This window comes from Pollachius pollachius (genome assembly GCF_949987615.1).
Source record: "Pollachius pollachius genome assembly, chromosome: 9".
NCBI lineage: Eukaryota > Metazoa > Chordata > Actinopteri > Gadiformes > Gadidae > Pollachius > Pollachius pollachius.
In genome coordinates, this window is record NC_136942.1 from 20,958,581 (window position 1) to 20,986,183 (window position 27,603).

At 44.4% G+C, this 27,603-nt stretch overlaps 2 protein-coding genes across 2 annotated transcripts; both read left to right on the top strand.

Moving 5' to 3' along the window:
* The first annotated feature begins 87 nt into the window (after positions 1-87).
* On the top strand, positions 88-22,356 carry iqch (IQ motif containing H). The gene is made up of 20 exons (XM_079743429.1): positions 88-179; positions 290-384; positions 717-792; positions 903-1,022; positions 3,327-3,441; positions 3,737-3,868; positions 4,552-4,784; positions 5,360-5,911; positions 6,762-6,828; positions 8,032-8,115; positions 8,459-8,640; positions 10,361-10,633; positions 10,771-10,959; positions 14,900-15,020; positions 15,329-15,615; positions 19,279-19,437; positions 20,815-20,937; positions 21,119-21,180; positions 21,836-21,944; positions 22,133-22,356. The coding sequence occupies exons 2-20, from the start codon at positions 329-331 to the stop codon at positions 22,232-22,234; spliced, it is 3,042 nt and encodes a 1,013-aa protein (XP_079599555.1). The 5' UTR covers positions 88-179; positions 290-328; the 3' UTR covers positions 22,235-22,356.
* Positions 22,357-22,534: 178 nt separating this feature from the next.
* cUnh15orf61 (chromosome Un C15orf61 homolog) lies at positions 22,535-23,793 on the top strand. Its single transcript, XM_079743157.1, has 2 exons — positions 22,535-23,372; positions 23,495-23,793. The coding sequence occupies exons 1-2, from the start codon at positions 23,018-23,020 to the stop codon at positions 23,617-23,619; spliced, it is 480 nt and encodes a 159-aa protein (XP_079599283.1). The 5' UTR covers positions 22,535-23,017; the 3' UTR covers positions 23,620-23,793.
* The last annotated feature ends 3,810 nt before the right edge of the window (positions 23,794-27,603 follow it).

Here is a 27,603-nt window from a genome sequence, read left to right on the forward strand (position 1 = left end):
TTTAGTATTATAGATTAATTTGCCATTGTTATAGGTTATAATCTCGCCCATATTTCATGCTGCAGGTCCAGGAAGATTTGAGACAATTAAGGCGTGAAATTGCTATTAAAGGAAGTGCGGAAAAATTGGACCTCCTAGCCTTAGACAAAGCCATTCTCAGGACAGAATGTGGCATACGGGTAAGGATGCTCACCAGATAAATCCATTACCTCTAATTGATATGGATGACTGTTATTTCAATCAAACCGATATTGTTAATTGAAAGCAAGGCTTTCTCATCTGATAATAGAAGCATGCAGAGCAGTGTCTTAAAGCAGTGAACAACCAGATGCTGGTGCTCCCAAACATTGAAGACAAACACCCCACCTCACAGATTCCCAAATGGTAAGCAGAGTGTTTCAGTTGTCACTTTAATTACCCAAAACAGAAACTGTAGTCATGAAAGTAAGGCAGAAAAAAATATAGCACAAAACACACTGCAGACACACAATTTGAACATTAAAAAAAATAATTGAATCAATTAAGTATCCAATAAAGTAAAACAGTAAATATATGTACAAGTTGATAATGTTTTACACCAGTTGTCCCCTGTGACAATATTCCAGTAGACCCATGCATTCAATACACTTCAACAACCTCCGAAGGATGTATTGTCACTACTGTTTCCAGTCCATTCTATCTTCTATCATGTGCTAAAAATACATCTAAACACACAGGGGACCCCCGCTGGAGAACATACCTAATGTGCACAGCCAGAGGGGAGGTCCTGACAGGATCTCCCCTGGGGAGAAGGTAAGCCCACATTCATGTTTTTAAAGTACTCCGGCTCATTTTCTTCATTCTGAGGATTCTTTCTTACACAAACGACAACCTTGGCCTGTTTGTCTGCTTGTTTTTTTCAGCACAAGTTGGCATTGACCATGCGCCTGTTGTATAATCCAGCGCATCCAAAGACCAGGACCATCATGAACGAAAAGTTCGGGATCCCACTGCCGGATGTTCACAAGAAAAGTGTGACCTCTGTGAGTACTCAGCCCTCAAATCACTCAGCAACTAAGGCGTTTACTGTCTGCATTTCCAAATGCTTTTGTTCTTCTTATCACAAATTATAATAAGCAAGGAATACCTGGCACTCTGAGGATAAGAGGGTGAATCATTTGAACAGGGTGTTCATGACGGTTACAATGGGGTCAGTTATATCGGAATGAGCTGATTATCGAACCATCATGACCGTTTAGAATAAATCTTGTCCATGAAGACATTCAATTACATTACATTTATTTAGCTGTGACTTCTGTCCAAAGCGATTTACAATAATTGCAGTCAACAATAAAGATATAACCCAAAAAGCGTTCATCAATTCATCAAATAGCAAACTGCTTTAGACGCTAAAACATAAAAACAAAGCTAGAGAGGGACGTAGACCTAATGTCAACAACAGGAACATAGTGTCCCTGTTGACTTGCTGGAGACAGGCCCCCCTCTTGTAGGCCTTTAGAGTTGCCGAGGTTCATCTCTCACAGCACATCCGGCTTATTGTTACAGAATAAGATAATTATCTGGGACCCCTTTTTCTGCAAAAAAATATTAATGAATAGGCCCATGCAATCTGGCTCCACCACTTTGTGCTCAGCCTCTCATTCATACTTTCTATTCCAAGATATTGATTCCGTGCGGCCTCAACGTTTTGATATCAATTACAACAGCGCAGGCTGCCTGTCTCACAGGAGACACCATTAGGACGTATGAGGGAGTCCCGACAACCGAGTAAAATTAATTGGCACGATGCTGCTCCTTGGCGGTTATTCCCCTCCTCTTAACAACGGGTACTTGATGGGGGAGTGAGGAGCGATGCGTCGGGGCATGTGTTACTGGATGACACCTGGGCTCCCTTCCTCCGAGGGAGGCGGCCACATAAAGGTCACTTGGCTTTAGCGATGGCAGCCGCCACCTATCGCACAGCAAACAAATTAATCTTCGGCAAAGGTCGGCCGCAAGTTTTAGACATATTTTTCACGCGTTTATCTGGAAATATCTTCTCCATGGGCATCTGTACTTGACATGAAGAAATAGGAGGTGCGGGGGGGGGGGGCATGGCTGTCACCCGGCTACGGAGAGAATGAAAGAGCTGGCTGCAGAAAAGGCAGCAGATTGCAGCACATCAGCATTCTCAGAGGGAAACAGGCGCCCGATTGCCACGCTATGGGCTACTGCTTTACAGCTGTCTTTGGACAGAAGTGGGTACCTATTCCAGCATGCCAATAAGACGGGTGTAGCTTACCCAACTGCTAACCACTGGCAATATGCCAATTCTCCCCACACCCACCCCCTCTCCTGCATCTCAGGCCAGCTCATCTCCACTCCACTCTCCACTTTTTTTGTTTTTTTTTTCCCAGGTACCGCTTTCAGCAGCATATTTTTGCGTGCAATTTTTAGATACCTCCCCTCCCTTACCCCTAGCCCATCTTAAACAGATGTGTGCCTTTGAGGGGAATTTTTCTGGGCACCTGCCTGCTACCTGTAGTCTGTCAGAGAGCTCAGTGGGCTGAAGAGAAGGAAGCAGGTGGACATCGAGTGATAGGTTTGCAGGAGCAGGAAGTTGAGACTTCATACGTATCTCTTCAGACCGGGGAAGACAGCTGAATCAATCACTATAAAAGCAATCAAGGAAAATTCCATCTGCAGTTTCCACTGTGCAGGCTTAACAGTTTATCTGTAAAGGTTAACAAGAGTAGGAAAAAGAATGAGTCTTAAATTCTGGTGAGCGCGACTCTATACTTTGCAGAGTTGTAATTAATTACGGCAGTTTACAACTTTGTCAATGCGTGTGTTAATGTGTTATAGATCTCCCATTCGATAAGATCTGCCATCTCCTTAGTCAAGATAATCTGTTTGTTGTACAGAAGTATTGTTCTATAACACATCCATCCACATAATTCATGACCTCCTGTGATGAAAAACAGATAACATTTAAACTGCTTTCTGTAGAGACTTGGTCAGATATTATGTGCCGTAACAAGCAAACCTTATGCCTAATGACTTGACTCTAAATTCAGCTCAGTGACAATGCTCATATTGATATAAATCATGCTGCACTATGACAACATGAATGAATGATTACAAAAATACAAAGCTGTCAATTTAAGTGGTATTTAAGTGGTGGTTTATTCAATTCCTCTGAGACTACAGTGTGTAGGATAAATGTAATGTTTTCTAATGGACATCCTCGATTTGCAGGGAGTTCCAGAAATGTGTTTTGAAATTATGCAACATACACCAGTTCTTGTTCTGATCCAAAGTATACCTTCTATCATCCCCTGCTCCAGGCAGCCAATCAGGGGGTGATCAGCATCCCCAGAGTTGGCCTCTCTACCCCGGTGTCTAGGCAGCAGCCCGGGTACTTTCCCCTGGCCCGGCCCGAGGCAGGAGGCCTGAGAACCGGTACTGAAGGGCCATCCTGTTCAGACTAATCCTCTTTGTGTTGGTCTGGATATTTGACACCTAACCTTTGCATCTATTGGTAACCAAACCATAAGAACTAAATACATATCGCGCCTTAAGATTTTGTTTAGCTAAAACTCATTTTTGCATTTGTTAAGTGAATATAGCCACACATTTGCATGGATTGTGATGATCTGTGATATGAGACCCTAACACTGATATCATTTATCAACACATTTACATGCATTGTGATGATCTGTGACACGACACCGTTACGCTGATGATGATCTATTAGGAAGGGGGCTGCGGCTGGTGGACGTCGGTCTCCCCTTGCCGGCGCCAGACGTCTCTTCTCTGCAGACTTTGGTCCAGCACAAGGCTGCGCCTCTCCACGCCAGAGAAGCACAACCCTTTCCCCTCAGCGCAGGTTGGTCTATCCTTTATTCACAAAGACTCCACCGCATGAAAAACCTAGATGCTTGGTGTAGCCATTTGAATACATCTATATATCTATATATCTATATCGACTCCAGATGGAGGATTTCAAACAACAAAGTGTACAATATCAGGACTACTAGTTTAAAAGTGGTGAAAAATCTCTCCTCCTGGTTTTCGGAGGTTTGGCACGGGGATCTGAATAAAAAGGTGTTGCTTCAGAGAAGCAATAAGACACTGTGTTGAGCGCTCGCTGCTACGAGCCAATCTATTCTTTAAAACAATTCCCTTATTAGCTATTATTTGTTAGATTAAAATCCCACAACGACAGTTCTCTAGTAGTAGTTGTAAGTAAGTGCGATGCATGGCTGCTTCATCCTTGCCTTGTTTATGTGTGCGTGTGTGCGTGTGCTTCTGCATATGTATGTGTGTATGTGTGTTTATTTGTGTGTGTGTGTACATCTTCGAATGTGTGTGTGTGTGTACGTGTGCAAGCCTGTTTGTGTGCATGTGTGCGTGCGTGCATGTGTGTGCGCATGCGTATTTGAATGTGTGTGTGTGTGTGTGTGTGTGTGTGTGTGCGTGTGCGTGTGTGTGTGCATGTACGCGCGCGCGTGTGTGTGTGTTTGCATGTGTGTGTGTGAATGCGTGCATGTGTGTGTGTGGGTGCTGAAGAGCCACCCGGGGACAGGCCGGTGCGGCGCCGTAAGCAGCTAACGTGGAGCAGGGAGCCTGGGGCAGCAGCAGGGAGGGCTGGCAGAGAGGGCCCTGCCAGCCTGGCCGCCCTGCCACCCACGCCCCCCGCCAGCCCCGCGCCCCGGAGGTCAGACCCCCGGAGTTCAGACCCCCGGGAGTCAGACCCCCGGAGCACAGCAGGGGAGGAGTGTTGGGCCCCTGAGAGCCCTGAGGTTAATACACACGGGTGGGGTTTAGGTGGCCTTTGGTTTTAGATGCATGAAAGGAAGGTGATTTAAAATAATTGTAAAATTATTATTAATAATGATTTGTGTTTACATTTTTCTAAATGTTGTATTAATGAATAATTAAAATTATTATAACAATTATTATTAAAATAATTACTATTATTATTATGATATTATTATTATTATTATTTTTATATCACATATTATCTTGGATTTTTTTTATAGACCTACTTATAGATTTACCTATCCACTACTTCCACTACTACTACTACCTTTATTACTGCTATTACTACAACCACCACTACTACTACCACCACTACTACTGCTACTACTACTGCTACTACTATTACTACAACCACTACTACCACTACCACTACTACTACTACCACCACGACTACTAGTACTACTACTACTACTACCATTACTGCTACCACTACTACTACTACTACTACTACTACTACTACCTCTACTTCTACTACCAGTACTACTACTACTACCTCTACTTCTACTACTACCTCTACTACCACTCCTACACCTCAAAGCCCTTCCTCTGCCTCTAGTCGTCTCTGCAGGGCCGTCCCGCGGCGGCCATCAGCCGGTTCCCGTTCACCATCGCATACGGCCGGGTCGACCCCACAGCCGCAGACTTCTGCCGCTTCAAGCAGCAGTTCTGTGTGCTGTGGGGCGGCCTGGTGGACGCCCTCCGCGCCCTGGAGATGCTGCTCCGGCGGTACGCCGTGCCCCTGGCCCGGGTGAACGGGGAGAGGCTGGCAGAGTGCGGCCTGGGCCGGGACCTGGCCTGGGGCTGGGCCACGCCCCCGGTGTCCGCCCTGCTCGCAACCCTGGACAACCAGCCCGAGGTGTTGGCTCTCCTGCTCCGCCCCGGGCAGCGCTACAGGGGGGTGGGGGGCGAGGAGGCGGCCGCCGTCCGGGTCCAGGCCTGGTGGAGGGGCCGCCTGGCCCGTGCCGCCTACCTGCGTCACCACCGCCGTGTGTGGGCTGGGGGCGTCCTGGCCCTCGCCTGGTGGAAGCGCCTTCAGATGCAGCGGGTCAGGAAGCTCCTGCAGACCCGGCGCCGCAGACAGCTGGAGAACCACCGGCAGAGAGCCCAGGTACCAGGGTGTCTCTGCTTACCATAACACTGCACAGAAACAAGCTGCTTTTACCCCACTACACGTTTATCTTCATGTCGTATCTTGACAATTTGGAGAAATTAACCTTGCCAATTATAGCACTGACTTCAGACCCCAGTGATCCTGAATGTATAGGTTGTGAGAGGTAAGCCTGCTGCCTCACTGTACCTTCCTCCCCTTCAGAGCAGGTGTCAAGTCCTTCGCTTTAGCGGCTACATCTCCCTGAACATGGCTGGCATATTAATTAAGTGTCGAAATGCTTGTACCGTCATTGTCTGTGCGCACGGTTTCCTGTATGTTCTAAGCGCCAAAACATACGTGCGTACATACACCAGGTTAATTAAGCCTGCAGATAGGCCTCTGGCAGAACGCATGGCAGAACGCATGGCGGAGCGCGGTGATTTAATTAATTGGTAAAAGTGGTTTGTAAGAAAGCATTTAATGGAATGGTGGTGTTTTAATGCACGGCGGGCCTCTGCGTAGCTGACTGAGCGTCCTGGTGTGAGGAGCTCCATGTTGAGCTGTGGAGGGGGGGGCATGAAGATGATGTGATGAGGATGGTAGAAGTCTGCATGCTTGTGTGTGTGTGTGTGTGTGTGCATATTTGTGTTTGTGCATGTGTGTGTTTGCATGTGTGAGTGTGTGTGTGTGTGTGTGTGCCTGTGTGTGTGTGTGCGTATGTTTGTGCGTGTGCATATGTGCGTGTGTGTGTGTGTGTGCGTGTGTGTGCGCCTGTGCATGTGTGCATGTGCGTGTGTTTGTATGTGTGTATGCACACGGATGGCTTCATTCTCTACTCTTTCCTCTCCCTCCTCTTCTTTATTTGCAGCATCTGGCAGCCAACTGGAAACACATCCAGTCCTCCACGAGGACCATTATCCACATTCCATCATTAGGTACCTCTCTCTGTGTCGGCATCACATCCACACACGCGAGCAGGCACACGCACGCACACACGCGCACGTACACACGCACACATACACACGCACACGTGGGATGCGGCCGCAGCAGGCCGGGCCCACTGCGCTGCTCCCAGCCTGTGTCTCCGGTCAGGGCTGCCTGTCTTATTCAAATGGCTCTCTGCAGGAGACCTCTCCCAGCCCGGTGACATGCCGGGGCGCTGGGCAATTTACTCCAAATCACCATTTAATCCCCAGAATAAGCAAATTAGATGTCATCTTTGGGTGTCCGTGTTGGGACACGCCACTGCACACACATATGTGCGTTTAACCTCAAGACCAAAGGGAAAACAACATTGATTTAAAAAGAAATCAGCATCGACATAGCCCACTTTTTCTCCACAGTGCGTTACTCTGTGCCGGGATCCCGTCTCCGTGTTCCCATCCCAGAGCTGAGCCCACATTTAGACTGTAATCAGCCGGGTGCGTTGTAAATCATTGAGCGATTGTCTAAAATTATTAAGCCTAATTACCAGCAGATGGAATGCTTTATTTGCACTTGGGGTGGCTACGGAGAGTGGCATGTGAGCAAGGATAATTAGAAAGTTGAACCCCATTGTTGTTAATTAGCATGAATCCAATCATTTAATTACCTTTATTCATTTGAGGATTCTCTCTCAGGCAGAGATCCAGACAGACAGACCCAATCCTGGAGGGTTTCACTGTGTGTGCACACACTCCCACTCAAGGCTCCTAGCAGGCCGCCCCAGCTATATTTAGGCGACAATAATCAACACCATGACAATAATAGCACAACACCCGACCTGCATGGTTTATTTACTTGGCCGCAGTAATTGTTACAACCTTTTTATTGTGGCGTTGTTGCAATAGTACTGAGCGGAATGCAATTATAATCATCGAAAAACCATTAACATCATTAAGCTAATTAATTTCAGCAACCCATTTAAAATATTGTATTCAAACCCTGGTGCCTTTTAATAGGTCAGGCCATCTAGTCCACAGACCGATGGGTGGGAGGAAGGGTGTCTGTGAATGTGAATACTACAATAACACTTAACACATATTTAATACCTATCATCATGTAATCATCGTTTTACAGATCGCCTTGTAACAAAAGTTTAAGGCGGATGCTAATGAATGATCTTTTTACCGTGAAATGTGTGTCCATCTTTGTGACAGGCTACAGTCAGAGCCAGCGTTCGCAGTTGAAGGACTTTGGCATCCTGCAGAACACGCAGATAAGCAGGCTGGCTGACATCAGAGGTAGGGGCGCTCGGCAACGTTTCATATGTATGTGATGTAATGTAATGTTATGTAATATAATGTAACTTAATGTAATGTAATATAATGTAATGTAACATCATTTAATATAATGTATGCCATTTAATATAACTTAATGTAATGCAATGTAATATAATGTAACTTAATGTAATGTTAAATGTAATGTAAAGTAATATAATGCAATCTAATGTAACTTAATGTAATGTAAAATGTGATGTAATGTAACCTAATGTAATTTAACCTAATGTTATGTAATGTAATGCAATGCAATGTCATCTATTGATACACATTTGCCCCTCTCCCCCCGCACCGCTTGTTGTTTCAGACCCCAACGTGGATGTGATCTACGTGGCCCCCCGGCCCCTGGGCAAGGACGTCGCTGGCTACTACGCCCGTTTGCTGGAGCTCCAGGCCTCGGGGGCCCCTGAGAGCCCCTCAGGGCCCTCGTCTTTAGGAAACCACAAGCGCTTCAGCATCATCACACCAGAAGCCCTGGACTACTTTCCGGTAAGCTTTATTTGTGTGGCTGCTAGTCGTCCGTGTTTCACCTTCTAAGAGTGGTTCAGGGCTCTTAATGTGAAACGCCTGATAGAGGATCTGAGTGGTTCAGGGCTCTTATTGTGAAATGCCTGATCTAGGATCTGAGTGCTTGAGGGCTCTTAATGTGAAATGCCTGATCTAGGATCTGAGTGGTTCAGGGTTCTTAATGTGAAATGCCTTATCTAGGATCTGAGTGGTTCAGGGCTCTTAATGTGAAATGCCTTATCTAGGATCTGAGTGGTTCAGGGCTCTTAATGTGAAATGCCTGATCTAGGATCTGAGGGTAGAGGGCTCTTAACGTGAAATGCCTGCACTGGCCTGTAGAGGACACTAGCCTGCTTGAGGACTACCACTGATACAACAATGTTTTCTGTCTAGAAAATTAACGTGGAAAACATTTTTAAGGTTTCAGGTTATGAAAATAGAACGGTAACACTGTTAAAATTGGCTAAATGTTTCTTGCCAGGGAATAATCATTCCTTACTGAATGTATTTCTTACCCATTTATTTAAACAAAAGTTCTTCCTATTATTCAACTGTTACATTTTATTAGCTTTTTAAAAAATATATACAGAAATTTATGTATATATATATATATATATATATATATATATATATATATATACAGTGATAGGCATACATTTAGGCTCTCATGCTAAAGTTGATAAAAAGAGGAAAAAAAATCATATTTTGGAAATTGACCTTAATGCCTTAATTAAACAAATCCAACCTATAAGGACACCAATTTGCTTTGTGAATGAATAATGTATCGTAAATAAATAAATGTTCTCCATTAAAATATAGGGTGCATAAGTATAGACACCCCTATGTTAAATTCCCATAGAGGCAGGCTGATTTTTATTTTTAAAAGCCAGTTATTTCATGGATCCAGGATATTACGCATCCTGATGAAGTCACCTAGGTCTTTGGAGTTAAAATAGCCCCACATCATCACATACCCTTCACGACACCTAGGGATTGGCATGTTTTATTTCAGTTACCCTATTAGCTGGTTTGATTTGCATTGAGAAATCATTAGGCTAAATAACAGCTATTAGGCTAACTGAAAACTTTACCATGGGTGCCTAAACGTATGCCTACCACTGTATATATATATATTTTTTTTTTTTGGATAAAATATTCATTGCTATGAACCTATATCATAGATGTCCAATATGTTCATAAATGTCTGGTATCACTCCAACCCAAAATGTGTTTTTTTATGTTGTGACTCACGCCATATTAAATGTATTACATGGTAGATTCTTATTAATTTCTCCATTGATTTTCCTGCTGTTCCGTTGTTAAACTGTGCCAAGCGGTGTTGCTGAGATGAATAACTGCTACACATGGCTGGCAGCACACTCTGCCAGTGACAGAAGGGATAATTCCATGTGGATCAAATAAATACAGATGTGAAGTAATTAGTTGTATTCCCAAGGAGCTCATTGCTAGGACACATTAAAGGGGTGAAGGATTGGGTAAACCGTCCACTGGCAGCTTGTATCAATTCAACCTGCTGCAGTACAGGAGAGGTCACCGCCCTGGTGGCCATTACAATAATAGATCTGTTGTCTGTTCACTATGATAAATCAGGCTCAGGGGCGATCCTTGGTAGAGCCACACAGAGCTCCTAGGTGTTGAGCTCACCGCTCACTCTCTCTCCTGTGTGGGGGTCTCCCTGCAGACCCACAGCATGTGCCTGTCCACGCTGCTCAAGTACAGCCCGCACGCCCTGCGGCGCATCAGGAACCTGGTCCAGGGGAGGCGGGCCTATATCGTGGGCGGCGTGGCCTACGCGGATGACCTGGCGGTGGCTGACGAGCTGGGCGTGGCCATCCTGGGCCCGGAGCCGGACGTGGCCCGGCGCTATGGCACAAAGTCTGGAGGGAGGGGGGTCTTCACCGGGGCAGAGGTGGCGGTGCCCCCCGGCCATGGGGGGATTCACTTCCTCCCCGAGGTGAGAGCAACAAGGCCAACGACAACGCTAAGCACACCCTGAGGCCCGAGCTTGGGTCCTCACCCTGGGAAAGCCTGCTTCACCCTGGATTTTGATGGTTGCACCTTTGTGTTTTGATGTGTCTGGTTGGCGGTTAGCTCCATGAAACTCTGGCTCGGCTGATGACGCACAACATGGAGGTGCAGCGTTGGATCTTCAAGATGGACACTGAGTTTGGCGGTCGTGGCACCGCCTACTGTGACGTCTGCCACCTGAGCTGCCACGGTCGGGCCCTGCAGGAGTACCGGCGCCTGGGCCCTGTTCTCTGGAGCCAGCAGTGGACTCAGGTATAGATGTAACTGTTTAGGGGAGGCTGTGAGCCTGCATTGTCCAAATACTTGATTTTACTTTATCTGTGTGATACATTTGTTTTCTTGCGATAATGCATTCAAAACACTTCACACCAGTCATTCAATGCGTTCCTGTCAGGGGAGTGTGTTGAAGTTTAGGTCACAGTGAGGTCACTCTGTGACCATCGGTCAGCTTAAGATAAGGGTACAGCCACACAGTGGTCCCTGTGGTACAGTATGTTTAAGTAACATGCGAACTGAGAGCATTAAATCAATGGCTATCTGAGCATGCTGACACCCACACCCTAGTCTAATGCATGTATGCTTTGAGGGGTTGAGGAGCACAATAAACACAGGGACATGGCTCCCTGCTTACCTCCTAGCAGTGGAGGTTGAGGCTCCTAACCTAACCCCCAGTATAATATCATAGAGTGGGAGGTATGGGAAGGAGATGTTTACCTTGAAATGTGTTGGTTGGTATTAAATCTCGAGCGCTTGCTATCTTTTGAAAGTGATGCTCAGAAATGCGTAGACTGAATCTGGATAAGGTTGTTAGGACTCCTTTCTAAAACTAATCACAATTGACTTGTTCCTTACACAACACAACACCAAACAAAACAAATTATCTAAAATAAAACTAATCAGTAATGGCGAAGTGCCAGCTAAGTATTTGAATGTGTACTCACCTTCTAAGCCCGTGGCTCTTCTCATATACTTATATATAAAGTAGCCTTTGATTTTCTGTCAGGCGTTAATTACCGTATTTGGCCGTTTAACAGGGAGCTTCCTGTAAACTAATTACAGGCTAATCATTGTGGGCTTGGAGCACAATGATTTTACTCTTTATTTCATTTCAAAGCACAAACAGCCCTCCCAAGCTTCTTATGGTGCTTACTGCTTTGCTCCCATTAGCTGCTTTTTGAGTCATTCTGTGTGTGTGTGTGTGTTTGTGTGTGTGTGTGTGTGTCTGCATTCATGTAAGTCTGTGTGTTGTGTCGGTCTGTGTGTGTGTGTGTGTTTTGCAGGGCTGTAATTGTTGTGTCATTGGTGCTGTTAATTATTGCAGGGAGAGAGAGAGAGAGAGAGCTTGAGAGAGCGAGAGCCCAGGTCCATAATGGTGGCTGAGGCAGCGCGTGGGAGTAAATGTGTTTGTCTCACCAGCTGGGGTCCCATGGAGAGGGAAGAATGCAGAGGCCCCCCAGCGCAGGCTGGCTGCCTCGGGGCTCCGGGGCCATATGGACACAACACTTAAACTGGCCTTTATTCTACACCTTGCTCTTTTAATCAAAGGCAAGCCCACATCCTGCGCTCCGTGCCACGAGAGGCTTGCAGGCACTGTGCCGGGCTCTTTCTCTCCCCAAACTGGACTCCCCAAAAATGGAGTTAGAGGACCTTAATTCTAATGTCATGGGCTCCTTCTGCAGAGCGTTGGAGCCATTATGCATGACGCGCTGATGCATTTACCATAACAAAACATTTAGAGGTACAATCAAGTGTATGAATATTTCAGGGTGGATTTATCTCTTTGCTACACACGACCCCTACAGCAGCAACAGTTGCTGCCACACTTAAAGCACGGCAGCATATTTTGACATATAGCACTCATTACTACAGCATAAAAGATTTAGCGCTAATAGCAGTCACCGTGACTGCTTCAGGACACTCTCAATTAACAACACTCTGGAGGATGTCGTCTGTGTCCTCATGTTTGAAGAAGTGTTCATTACAATATTAACACTTAAAAAATATAACACATAAAAAAGGAAGAATAGCAACAGACTTCTAACAGACTTCTTATTGATAAAAGAGATATTGACGTACACATTTAACAAAAAAACCTGTACAATTCTCCCCAAAAAACAAGATTCCCTAGAATCCATGCTGAGCTCCCTCCTGTCAGGATCTCCTGTCTGTGTGCTGTGTCGCTCCTTTGTGTGGCTGCTGTAGCCTTGGCATCACCAGAGACGCCGGGCATATGTTTTAATTACTGCCTGGTCTGAGAGGGGTGACTCTGCGACGGGGCAGCCGGCCTCCGACGTCAACAAGGTAGCCATGTGCTCTTCCAACAAAAAGATCAGCCCCTCTGTTTCCTCCAGAGAACAAGAAAAGCTGTGTCTGGAGGGGCAGAGAGAGAGGGACAAGGAGGAGGAGGACAAAGCCTGTCCCCTCCCAGGGATAGCAGGGAGAATGGGCCCAACGGGCCCTAATATAGGAAGGCCCGAATGTTGCAGGACCCCCCCCCTGCGACACATACACACCCCCCCAGGTTCCCTCTAAGCCTTTCCTCAAAGAGAGGTTAAAGATGTGTAGATCTGCAAACATACAATGCCTGAAGGGGCTGGGGGCATGCAAACACTTAAACACTGCGACACCCAGCTTGCGTATGGATCATTAGGCACCACAGGGCCAAAATGACACCTAATAGCCTGGGCAGATGGAGCATTTCCTGCAGGGTCACGCCGCGCCGCTGCCCGTCTCTCTCTCCAGTATTCAGGTGGAGCTTCCTGAATATGACCGGACAAGAAGAGGCTTTTAAAGGCTCTGCTCTGTAAATATTGCCAACGGTTTCTGTTTTAGTATGGATTTAAAAACAAAATAACTGTGATTTTTTTTAAACCACTAAGGATTTTGCATAAATTCTCACGGGATTTGTTGTTGAATCATGCGCATTATGTTTCCAGAGGTTGCTGTTCCTCCAATGTTTTTTCTCCGTTTGTAACAAGAAAACTTAAATCAGGGGGGCATACATCTCATTTGATTATTCAGGCCGTGTGGACACTGAGCAACACTCCAATCCTATCGCAGAGTCCTGCTCGCAGTTTAAGTCCAAATAATTTATTGCAAAACAAGCAGTTTTCATTTGTTTCTGTCCTGCTGTTTCATTGAAGCACACAGGCAAGTCCCCGGCTGAGCGCGCTCTTCCGTTGAAAATGGCACACGCTCCCTTACCCTCTCTGCCGCACCATTGTGTGCTTTATGGCTGGTGTAGGGAGCAGGGAAACACGCGTGTAGTGTGTGACCCCGCCTCTCAAACCGTAGCTTGGATGGGAGAATGCTATCGCTGAAATTACTGGAATACCAACGTGCACAATCTCTTCTTCCATACTAATGTCAGGAAATGCTCAGAAGAAAGTAATTTATTAATAATTTAACAGTGAGGGAGTAAATAAGGATCATCTTTATTATTGTTACTTTTGAATGTGGGTTTTCATTTCTTTAACATAATTGTGTTAAAACCACACAAGCACAGTCGGTGTGAGTGTTTGTGCTCACACACACTCACAGACCGCATTCAGTACGAACTAAAAGACCAAAAATCACATGAGAGTGGTACACAAGTGTTTTCGGGTGGACACAGTAAAAGTTTGCAATTAACAGCATAATTAAGTGGCGAAACCATTACGCCGTTTCCTAGTTACAGAAACAAGAGAGTACTATCGATCCCCACGTCAGGCCCTGATTGATCCCCAGACGGAGGGGGGTTTGCTTTAGGTATTCATCATCTGCCCCAGCCCTGGGTAGTTGTTATAGAGGTCTCCCTGGCTTGTGAGTTAAAGCCATTAGGCTCTCGAGGCCCTCTGATAATAGGCTGTCACTCCCAGATACGCCCGACGGACACGCACAAAGAGATTGAAGCGGCCCCCTAAACAGACGGCCTAACCATAACAGACAGTTACACCAGTGATTGGGCTTTTACGTGTCTACGTGTTCCGAGTGTCCACCGCTGCGGAATAGTTGAGTAAAGGCAGGGATTGTTGTCCAAAACGCAACAGGAAAACCGTAAAGGTGGATTTGATTTTAGCACCTTTATCCTTTACTGTTGCAAGTGTGCTACAGTGTGAAAGCGCACTGTATGCAAGGCTGACTCCACCACTGGGATTACGTTGATGTTCTACTTGATGTTGATTCTCTGACAACCCCTTCTGCTTCTCCACAGGAACACGTTGTGCATAAGTATGTGGACCAGATCCCTGCGTGGCTAGCCCGCCATGCCCGGCCTGCCAACGCCTCCTGCTTCCCCGACTGGGCTGGCTTTCTGAAAGCCTTCCTCCGGCGAGGTCAGCCTCCTATTGTTAACCGTTGAATGCTTTTCACTCAGAAAAAACAACATTTGGGTGTCCATTCTTAATTTCCTATGCCCTTGTTTAGTGTGTAATAATGTAGTGCCCTTTTTTATTGAATAACAAATGTATTTCTTTGGACGGATGTCCGGCCCTCATTTCTTCCTGCAGCTGTGACTGCGCATACCTCAAAACTATTTCTTTAACAACTAACAAAGTAGAAAAATAACTTCAAACAAGGAAAGAATAAGTTAAGAGTTGGCAAGTGCAACTTTCTCCCTCCCTCTGTCTGTCTGTGTGCCCAGGGGGCCTGGTGGAGGCCTACCCCCCCTCCCACAGTGTCACCTGCCTCACGGTAGATCTGCTGCTGGAGCCCGGGGGGGAGGTGAGCGTGTTGTCCTGCGGAGACCAGCTCCACGGCGCCTGTCGGCTGGAGACCCTGGGCTCCTGCGTCCCCCAGGCCTCGGTACGCCCCGACGCCCTGCACGCTCTCTGCTCGCGCGTGGGCCACGCCTGCCTGAAGCGCCACATCCTTGGGTACGTCTCCCTAGACCTGGCCACCTTCCTGGACCCCTGCACCACGGAGCAGAAGGTAAGACGCGGGCGGGGAGTGTGTGAGTTCAGTTTAAAGCCGTCTCCTGTCAGGGTAAGACACGGCGCGGCGGTGGTTTGGCGAGGCGCCGGGTGTCAGAGGACTCCATTTCGCCGTACGCGGTCAGGGAGATCAATTTTTAGGCACATTGTGGGATTATATATTTCTTTCTTAGATAGATGCCTCCCCCACTTACTGCCCCCCGGGGACCCGCAAAACGGGGAAGAACACAGTTGGCACGCGGCCAAACATTTCACAAGGCCATGTAATAAACTGTCAGGTCTCATTGTGTCAATACGCTGATTCCACCGTTTAAAGGCCGACCTTTCACCCCGCGACACTCAGGAAACTCAGAGCTACCTTATCCTCCAGACAATAGGTCATCCTAAAGTGATCTGACCGCTGGCTGGGAATACCTTGTCAGTGTTTAACCCCTGACTGGTCACTTGGTCCACTCCCATTCCTGATATTTATCTTTCTATTATATGGTGGGGCGCTATAGCCGCTGTATCTTATCTGTCACATTTTGATGTGTTGAAACCTGCATGATTTATGTTATTACGAGGAAGGCGCGATGTGTGATGGGCTAAATGCTAGGCGTCACGCATGTAGCCACATTGACTACCTATTGATTCAGAGCAGGGCAATAAAACGCTTCTCTTGACGAATTGTGCTATAAAATAAAAACTGAAACTAAAACACTCAAAGGAATGGACTAGAATTGTTTTACAATTCTGCAAAAAGTGATGATAAATGTTTTTAACTTCCTCTCAAAAAGACAACGAAAAAATAATTACAATGAAAAACATTTTTGTTGCCGTTTTGTTCGTTTTTGCCCTCGCTATATATTAGTTAATTTCTCTATTTGCATAATTTGTTTTCCATTTGGTTTTGACGCTGTGTACAATCATAATGGATACCAATCCGGCGGCGATTGAGGACAAATTTTCAGAACGGAAGCAGCCACTAGAGGGAGTTGTGTTATGGACTTCAAGCAGGCAAAGCCGATGCGTATTGTCTTGCTTTGACGTTTATATGGTTAACTGTATAATACTTTAATGTACTGCAGGGAAAAAAATATTAGTCGTAAAATTTGGTATGAAGAATTATGTTGGGTAAAGATTTTCAGGTACTTAAATTCACTGGCTACCTAACTTTGGTTGGGCAGAACTTGATGACATAATCTTGAGCATCCAAAAGGATAGGATACACTCACAAGTTACACTCTTCTTGTTTGAGAAGAAGAGTGTATTATGACTATAAGAGTGTATTATGATGCTGCTGAGCAACAGTCATAATATAGAGACAGGCACACATACCAGCAGACACACACACACATCCCAACTAGACACATTCACAAACTAGGTCTTTATATATTTATATGTTATAGATATGGTATATATATAATATATATTTATATATTAATTCTAAAAACATATAAATAGTTATTTAATTAAAAATGTATGACTTACACGACATAAATCAATTATCTTTGACAGTTACATTGCAGCCTGACAATTAATTTTACATTGAACGAAGACCCTGACTGAATATAGCTCATTGTCACTTTTATCAAGAACTGACCGCAACAGCCTGCGCCTCAATTGAAGGCAGATCCATTATAGTCTGAATCACAGCCCTACACACACACAAGCACATGCACACGCACACATAGGCACACACACACACACACACACACACACACACACACACACACACACACACACACACACACACACACACACACACACAAACACAAACGCAAGCACACACACATATGTGCAGAAACACACACACATATTCACACCACATCCACACACACACACACACACACACGTGCGCACACACACATTACCACCACGGACAAACCTGTCTGGATTTAAACATCCATTTAGATTCAAACCTGTTGCTAAAAGCCGCCTACTTTATTTGATGGAAAGAAGTGGGTCACATATGTTTGCCCTTGCAGTGTTTTTTCCTCCTCCACATTGTGGAACGATGGGGTCCCATCTGCAGCATTAAGGTTTTTAATGAAAATGCAAGGCTATAGAAAACAGGTACAATCTGGGTTTGAGATTTTCCCCAGCTTTGTTAAGAGGGACAATGGGACACTGCGGTTTGATGTTGTGTGAGTGGAGTGAATGGCTCTGTGAAGTGTGTCCATTGGGGCCTTATGTATCAACCTGGGGGCCACATGGACCCTTATCCATTCAAAGGTTGCTACCTCTAACTGTCCCAGATTATTGGGGAACCCGTCTTCCTTAAGATGCCTCACACCAGCCTCTGTAATTTATGTATCTATTTACTTATTTCAATTTTTCAGTAAACCTACCGCTTATCATGATAAGTGTTATATGAGTTGAGGTTATTTTCATACATGAAGACAAATAAAGATTATCAAGGCCATTCTTCGGTCTTCACTAAATCTTCAATTAACCTTGAACCATATATGCAGACACATTTGTGCTGTGTTGTCATACAGGTGGCTCTTTTTCTATACATTTATTTTAATCACAAATTGTTGAAATTTAAATCCAATGTAAGTGGTTCTCAAAATTTGAATTGCTTTAGTTCCCTCAATTATTGTCATTATTCCCTTTAAGTATCTCCACTATAAATCAATTCATTTTTATAATTTTATAATTGTAATTTTATAATTAATATATATTATTTTTTACTAGTAATTGTCTCACCCTCAAAGACATTATTGTTTGTTCCACACAATTCTCTTCATCATGACCTCCAACACCTCAATAGGGATTTGGCCACCTTTCAGTCAACAACCCAACAATCCTCCTAGGAGGAAAGTTTTTAATACAGAAGAAGAAGAAGAAGAAGAAGAAGAAGAAGAAGAAGAAGAAGAAGAAGAAGAGGCGTCCGTTTGACTGGCGTGGAGCGAGGTCAGACGTCCGCGTGCCAGAGCAGGCAGGGCAGCGGTAGCCAGCGCGGCACATGAGGCAGCCAGCTATTTGCATTCTGTGGCAGCAGCGTTTACTTTGACAAATAGGAACCGCACACGAAGGCAGGCGACTGCCACTTAGTTATTAACAACTCCTTCACTCGTGATTTATTTGCCATTTTGAAGAGAGGGCATAGCTATTAGGATATTATCGGGGAAAATTAGCCCCGTTTAAGGAGAAGGCTACGACCGGACCTGACCCCTTAATATACTTATAATGACGCCATTTACCACACATATCACAAGTGTGTTCCTCAGCAGACACGGGGCCCAGCATTCTAACCATTGGTTCAGTGCCATTCCGCTGCATTTAGAATAGGATACTCTACACCGGTGGTGTGGTTTTTCTTAATGCTGACAAACACACACATACACACACACACTCTCAAACACACACACACACACACACACACACACACACACACACACACACACACACACACACACACACACACACACACACACACACACACATATATATTTATATAGCTGAATGATTTACCATTGTTTGTCTTCTCCCTGCCATCCTCAACATGGATAATATTGTAAGGAGTTAAAAGGTATTAGTCTTATTTAATATTTGTACACACTGTTTTAAAATCGTCAATGTTCAATAGTTCCTTCAGCAACAAAAAATAAAGCATATATTGCTATTATAAGATGCTGCTAAATAATCTCTTGATTGTGATCTCTTGTGTGTGCAGGTGTGGGCCATCGATCTGGACCTGAGATACAGCGACCAGCTCGCCCTGACCCAGTTGCTGCTGGTGGTGACGGGAGCTACTCTGGACTGCCGGTCCTGTCGTTTACTTGTGCCGCTGCCAACCCAAGAGAAATCCCCTGAAACAGAGAGCCCATCCAAAGTACTATTCCCTGTTCCTTTCCATAGACTTTACCTCCACATCTTTAGTCTTCTGTTGACTTCACATGTTGAAGTGTCAACAGCTAACGGTGGCTTTAGTGAAATACTTAAGTTTGTTTTCTGCAATAGTCTGGTATAAAGGGAGTAGAGGCTTCAAATCTAATTATTTCCAACTGTATTGTTCTTACCGATTGATCAGTGTTTTTGCAATGGATTTTTTTAAATACAACTAAATACTGTAATTACGTACTGAGCCGAATTGGTGTTTAGTTGATGAATTCATTATCATTTTGATAGATGAGCCTAAATAAACGAGACATTAATAATTCATAGCACATTCATTATGCATGTATATGTGTGCTTCAACACCTCATCAGCCCGGTGCCGGGCCTTAAACAATAGACGTCCTTTATTAGCAGCATGCCTGAGTTTACGCTTGTTGAACCCAGTTAGTTTTATTTGATCAAACTGTTAGCCAGTAGCCTGGTGTTTCCCCGCACAGCTTTTCAGCCCCTGCACCGATTAATGGCTTTAGCCCCAGCTATCATTAGGGGCCTGCATATTACAAACACAATTAAATCCCTGCTGGACGCTTTTATCGTCGTGCGAGGGTCCGGTATCTGACAGCTACAAACATGAGGCCATCGCGGCGAGTTATGGCCCGCCTCCTGAGCTCAGCGGGTCTGAGCCCGCTGCTGCTGTCTCCCCCAGGGGCGGACAGGGCCCGGGGCGGGGGTCTCTCTGAACTATTTCCCACCTCCATGTATTCAACCTCTGGAGCGTTACTTGTTTTTGTATGTATTTCTAGAGTCTGAGGATCTCCGAATCTTTGAAAACTCGTTGATGAAAATATAGGTCATGCATTTCTAAGCGATTTTTGCATTGTGATTAATAGGTTTTTTTTGTTTTTTTGTCCTTCAAGTTTTGTAAAGGGAGTGTATCTCGTACCTTATTAGCTTCAACATTTAATTATTTGTATGGCAAAAAAAAAAAAGGGGGGAACCACTTGTCTTGCAATTTTATTATTGACTGAAGTGTAATTGCCGTTGGGCATTTGATGCTGACAATCTGGAGGAGAAATGGCTGATACCTGTGAAGAGTTTTTAAAGTGTGTGAGATGAGTGAGCACAATGACCTCCAGGCACGCCTGCTACTGGTAACTTACCATTAACTATGTTTTAGAAGTCAGTGTGGAGTCATTAGGCAGAGACTCTTACAGATTCACATGCAAGGTTGTTACGGAGCAGGTAGGGGTGAGGCACCTTGCACAGTAGACTGCCTTGAAGGATCAAACCCAGAACCTTTCAGCCGGCAGTCAAACCTAACTAGACCTGATTGTGTAGTGATTTGCTGTTCTGTTGTTGTTGTTTTCTCCCAGCATGCTGTGGGCCCCCGCTACGCCGTGCTAGTGAACCGCCTGCTCCACACCAACCTGTCCATCTTCTACCACAGCGTGTTCTTCAGCATGTGCAAGGCTCACGGCATTGGCTACGACACAAAGGTAAACATAATGTTGACCCCGCTGTCCCTTATGATTGATTCTATCTCAGGGGTGATGAGAGAGAGAGGGAGGGAGAGAGAGAGAGAGAGAGAGAGAGAGAGAGAGAGAGAGAGAGAGAGAGAGAGAGAGAGAGCCAAGGTCCATAATGTCCACTGACATGTGATGTTGTGTTGTGTTACAGAGAAAGAAAGGCACTGTGTTTGTTCTCCATGACAGCAGTGATAGACACAGCATTGGGATGTTGTAAGTATATTTTACATTGCATTGTTACAGTTATTGTAGTCCCCCCTCTCCCCATCCATAGAGTTGGATGACCCTTCACTTTTGAGTCCAAATCTGTGAAGCATCACTTAGAAATAAGGTCACTTAAAATGTATATCACTAAAGCCTTAAAATGTATTTCTAATACTTCCAAATCTGTTCAAATTTACTGATAATATACAAGGCATTATTTTCAGTTGCTTATCTATTAAACAATTCCTACATAAAAAACATGAACAGTAGAAAGGCTACGTGCAAACATTTACCTCACATCTCCTAACATCATCAGATGACGTGCGCAATTTAGATGACCACGGTTCCACAGACAGAGACAAAAGACTGTAATTTCGATGGATTAGGGTCTGAGATCACTTTGCACGCTAAGAATATAATCCCCCTATGCATCTTCAAAGAAGAGGGTTATTTAGGATATTTATCACACAAATCCTTTGGCTTCCTCATCCTGTCTAATGGCCGCATAATGGTGAAACACGGCCCGTCCCTCCCCTAAAGACCTGCAATAGTGTCAGCTGAAAGTTCTCATTTACCGAGCGCTGCGGATAAACAAGGTGATTGTTTCTGGGCTGGCAGCGATGGGATCATTAGTAAACTCGTTTGTTTGGGGTGTCATTAATAGAACCGTCGGCGACGATCTCCTGGGATCCCTGGTGACCTTTGCTCGGAATCTGTCAGTAATTCATCAGGAAATATCATCCCCTAAAACACAAGGAGACACTAATTTCAAGGTACCTCGTTGATGACCTAACGATCGCTCCCTTCATCTTCATCATGACGTTGTGTTGTATATTCAGTCAAGCTTTCACAGTACATTTCTACATTCTCTCTATATCATAGAGAGAGTGTAGATGAGATGCTGTTTATTTGCAAAAGCTCTGGTAGTGATTATATGTTGAAGTGTTTATATCATTATTAGGATTTGCTGAAGGACATTGAAGGTGTGCTGCAGATGGCCATTCAGAACAAAGAGCAAGCGTTGGAGGCTGAAACATCTGAAGGGCTTTCCGAATACTGTTAGGTTTCATGGGGTTTTGACAGCTTAATCCCACTATGTTGGAGCTGAAGCACAATATGTTGGCCACGTTATAATATAGTTAGGCTAGATCTAGTTAATTTTAAATAATTTTGTTTTATGAGTTCATAAATGTAGTCACTTATCGAAACATAGATTAATGAGAAATGAGAAATAAAAACATAACCGGCTTTTATAGTTTCCGTTTCGGTTCTTGGGTCTGGTAATCAAGAGGATCATTGGAGTGGTTCCAGTCGTTGAACGGAAACATTGGTTTAGCTCCGTTTCCAGCCGGATGATTACAGCGGAGGCACAAGGTGAACACCGCCACAGTAGCCGAACAGAGATTGTTGTCATTCAATTTTGGTAGGCTGAAATTGTAAATATACAATTATCTGAGGTATGAAATGCGCAAAGAGCTGCATATATACATATATCAAGTGTAACCCCGTGCAGGAAAACACGATGTCGGCTGCTTTTGTGTGTGGCAAAGCTACACAAAAGAGTCATCATGTCGGTGGTAACGCGCCTTCATCATTAAAGTTTAGCTCTCTTTCTGCATGACATTAGCCTACTTGGCAGCCGAAACACTGAAAACGGATTTTGTCGCATAGAATTGAATGGCAAACCCGTTGTCTCCGTTTTTAACCTCGTCTATGTTGAGCCCGCATTGTCGGCTACGTTTTGACCACCTGGTTCTGCAGTGATGAACTTTCCACCATGCACACCATGTTGATCTGACCTTCACCGTTTTTGCCAGTTTAGACACTTCCAAGATCAAAAGACACAATGCAATCGAACATGAAGGAAGTATTTAGAAGGATGCATAACGTCTTTCTTAAGGTTGTGCTCTTTCCAAGCACTTTCGGCAGAACGGGGCCCCGTCCCACCGCCTCAGAGGTGCTGGACTGCCACCTGACGCAGCGGGGTCTGCCCCCCTGGACCTCCTTCTGTGTTCCCTACAGCGCCGTAGAAAACGACCAGTTCGGACTGTCCAACTTCAACTGGAGTGTCTCTGGAACTAACTATCAAATACTCAGAACAGGCTGCTTCCCTTTTATCAAATACCATTGCTCAAAGGCACCCCACCAGAACCTGGACATAGAAGACACGTTCTTTACCATCCTGAAAGTCATCAATCTAGGTTAGTGAGGTGCATGTGATCAGCGATGTGCTTCTTTGTGTCCTTTATTTGATGCAGCCAATTAATGAAGTTCTCATGGAAGTGTTGGCTTAAACATGGACAAATGTGTCCACGTGTTGCAGGTGTCCCCTGTGTAGCCTATGGCGTGGGCTGCTGGCTGGTGGTGGGGGCTTCTGAAAAAGTGCAGACGAGTGTTGGGAAGGTAACGGTCTATTTTGCATACAAAGAAGATGGAGCTCAGTACTGAAGCAAGAATGCATCAAATGGGACAAAGAGAACTACACTATTCAAAATATACTGTGAAAATGTAAAGTTTTATTTTCTGTTGCTATTTAAATGTCAATATTCAGTGCGTCTGCTTTCTTCAGGTTGGCAGTATTGTAAATTATTATACCAATAAATCGTATTGAATATGAAAAAATGTCACTTGTTATTACTGTCATGAAGAGCTTGAAAGTCTACTGAATGAATTCATAAATAAGATCATCTTTGAATGTTCACTAAACAATTGGAGATGATTTGGTTTCAGGGACCACCAGCTTAGACACGTAAAAATAATCAAACTTATTAAGCAGCAACATATATGCAAATACAATACATCAACCCTTCCAACTGGCATGTTTACTGTAGTGACTCATATGAAAACTGGTTTTGCTCTATAAAAATAGGATATAATAATAACAAAATTGGAAATATACTTCAAGATCAATACCTTTACCAATGATCAGTTAGGTAAACATAACTAAAACAAAATATTTTGTTTGTAAATTAACAGGAATGACCTGTAATAAGAAACGTTTATTCCAAGAATCTTTCCTTGACTGTTAAATAATAAGGTTAGACAATAAGGTTTTCCTCCCCATTGTCTCCAACCCACAGCTTGTGAACCGCACTCATTTAAATAACTTATAGCTCATTTATTTAAAGAGGAATTAGTGATCAGTCTCCATGCAGCAGCTTGTCAATAGTGCCAAAGAAGAGCTGGTGACAGGACAGGTGTGATAAAATGGGTTTTAATTACCAAAGTGTGGCCCTTGTTGAGCGGGGCCCGCTTCCCCTGTCCTCAAGGCCTTTGTGAGCCTTTGATTTCTGATAATGTGCTTTGCTGACGTGGCACGCTGCACCTCTGCAGCACGGGCTCCGGCCCCTCGGAGACTGCTTGACAAACTGCCATATTGATTTCCCCCACCCCCACCGTCTCTTACTAATAGCATTTATCAGCGACCCCAATTTTCTGGCCTTGGCCTCTCTTTTAGCAACAATGAAGCTGAAGGAATAATTTCTTGTTCAACATGTAAATCAATGGACCTCTTGGCCCTTGGTCTTTATGTGTTCCGTGATATCGGCCTACATATCATACAGACTGCTTTCGGTAACCTCCTTAGTAGAACCACTGCATTCTGTTGGTAACTATTCTAGGATTGATTCAGACATGGCTAGACTAGCTGAACGGTCAGATATATTTATGTATATTTAGAAATTAGACAAATCCCTATATGAAGGGATTTATTATTGTTGCTATTTAAATTATGTTGGTGCACATATATTTGGTTTTAGGCTAATGCCACTTCTAAATATGATTAAAACACAATTCTTAATAATTCAATTTTCAAAGTGTTTGAATGGTCAACCTAAAGGAGACGATTTACCAAGAAAAACAAACCAAAGTGCACTAACGGGAACGATAACACAGGGCCCAGAGCAAATAAGTTAAGGAAAGAACTCAACTGCTTTGATATCATTGGGAAGTAATAATCCAAAACAGATTTCTAATGCACAAAGGATGTGAACCAGATGGGTTCACCACCTTAGAGCATGAATATAACCAACTCAGAGTCCAAATCATCTCCAAAATCTGGTTAATCAAAATAAACCGAATAGGATGGAAAAAATGTCTAAAAACAATGCATAATAAAGTAATGGTCTAATATATTGCACAATAGAGAAACCGTAAGAATGATGAGTAAAACCATAAATATCACAGTTACATACTCTCAATTAAATTCTATCAATAGTTCACACTAAGTCAGGAGGGAGCTCGCTCCATCACCGTCCAGACACACACTCTTAATCAGCGCGATGACGGCACACTATCGCTTAATCATGCTAATTGCCTGTGACAGGAACATTTACACACACTTAAGGAAATCCGATCCCCCACGTTACCAACCTGCACCCAAATCTCCCCCTCTCATCTCTGGCCTTTCTTTCTCGCCGGGACCTGAACGTGTGCGTGGGGAATGCTCAGGCAACCATGTCTTAATTACTTATTGACCTTTTGACCCTCTGCCGGTGCATTGATACTGTAGCACCGAGACGTTTTAGCATGGGGCCCCGACAGACCGCAGCTTTGTGTCTGCCTATTAAGAGATGGTTGTGAGTCTGTGAAATCCAAGCCATGTGTATGTGTGTGTGTAAGTATTAGGGTATTTGTTTTCCATGACTGCGGCACACCGTAACCTGCAGAGGAGGCCCCCGTTTGGGCCGGTCAGAGGCTCAGTGTGACACAGATCCCTGGGCACCACCACCAGCGTAGTCTAGGGTGTCTCCGCCGTGCTGCTCAGAGCCAGCAGGGAGAGGCTTGCTGCCTTGAGATCGGGGCCATCTGGGTTTTCAGTGCTACGTCGTCTCGTCCTTCTGAAGCGACTGAATGTTAAAAAGAGTGAACTGCAGTTATAGCGGTTGACAAACAATGAATATCTCTTTTGTAAAGTTAAATTGGATCCTGAACATGGGGACGTTTCCTCGACAGGAAGTCCAAAACAAAGTGGATAGATTGAGTACAGTGTTTTGTTGAGAACGTGTAAAACAATACGGCCAGTGTAATAATTATTATACTCTGTCTAAAATAATAGCTTTTTTAAAAATAAAGTAGTTTATGAATAAAATGGCAATTCTGAAATCAATTATTTATCAGACCAAATTGCTGCATTTCCCCCCCTCTCTCTGTCACATACATAGCACTGCCACATAAGTTGGCAGAAACAATTATTGTAGGAACAACCCCTGCAGCTAATGTGCATGAGGTTATCAGCGAGCCTGTAGATTGGCCAATCGTTTCCCTATCCCGACCTGCTCTGATAGCAGCGGGGGCACCAGAGCCATTAGTCACATCGCCGTATGGATGGTGGATCACCTTCAAATTAAGAGTGGAAACACCACAGCAGACATGTCGACATGCAGTCTGGCATGCCTCGCTATATAGAATCAATTTCAAAGCACCACGGAAAGGTAGTCACGGCATGTGTTGCCGTATATGGTGGATCACCTTCAAATTAAAAGTCAGCACAGTTAGACGTGGCATATGTTGATCCGAAGGCTCTGGGCAGCCGGGCCTTGTGGATTCAATACAAACACTGCAGAGGAACATCCTCAATGTCGCCGCGGTGAGAGGAACCTCTTGTACGGAGAAAAAAGGGCACAGTGTGTTGAATAAGAGTGCCACCAAATATGTTTATATTTTATGTGTTCACCTTATTATGGTATTTTTGCATGTGTTTCTTTTTTTTAAGGGGGGGGGGGGGGGGGGGGGGGGGGCTGGTAGTGCTATTAAAAATCTATTATGGTGTATGTCTTCACCCAAGGGGGCAAACATTGTCATTACTAAGCAGAACGTAAGGGTTGACAAGTAGAGCCATATTTCTTTTTTTCTTTCTCTTTTTTCAGAAGCCCAAAGCCTCCATTGCAGGCGGGTGGGGGAGGGGAGGGGAGGGTGGGGGTTGGACTGGTGGAGCAGCGCTGCACCTGCTGTGCCTATAAATGCGGTCAATGCTATGGACATTAGGTGTCTGAAATATCTTTCAATCCTATGGGCCATGCTCTTTTTCGCTTTTTCAATTGAAATGAATGAACCATACGTATGTGGTACACATTCCTCATCGACTCGGAATAATTACACCTTACAACATTAGGAACGTATTCATTATCATCGTCAGTGTTTTATTTGTTGTAGTTTAATGCTTTATTCTTTTGATACGATGGGCTGCGGCGGTGTTATTTTGTACGTTCATTCATATGGCTTAATGTCTTATTTTCTTCATTCTAGGTTGATTATTACTTTATTCCCAAATCTCGCTATCGACACGACATGGCGTTCCCTTCACTCGTACTCATTGCTTACTCTGTTGACATTATGAGTAATGGATTTTAATAGTTTTCCCCGACTTATCCCGAGAGTTAAATGAACTATCCATTTTCATTATATATTATGCAGTATTTAAAGTTTCAGCTC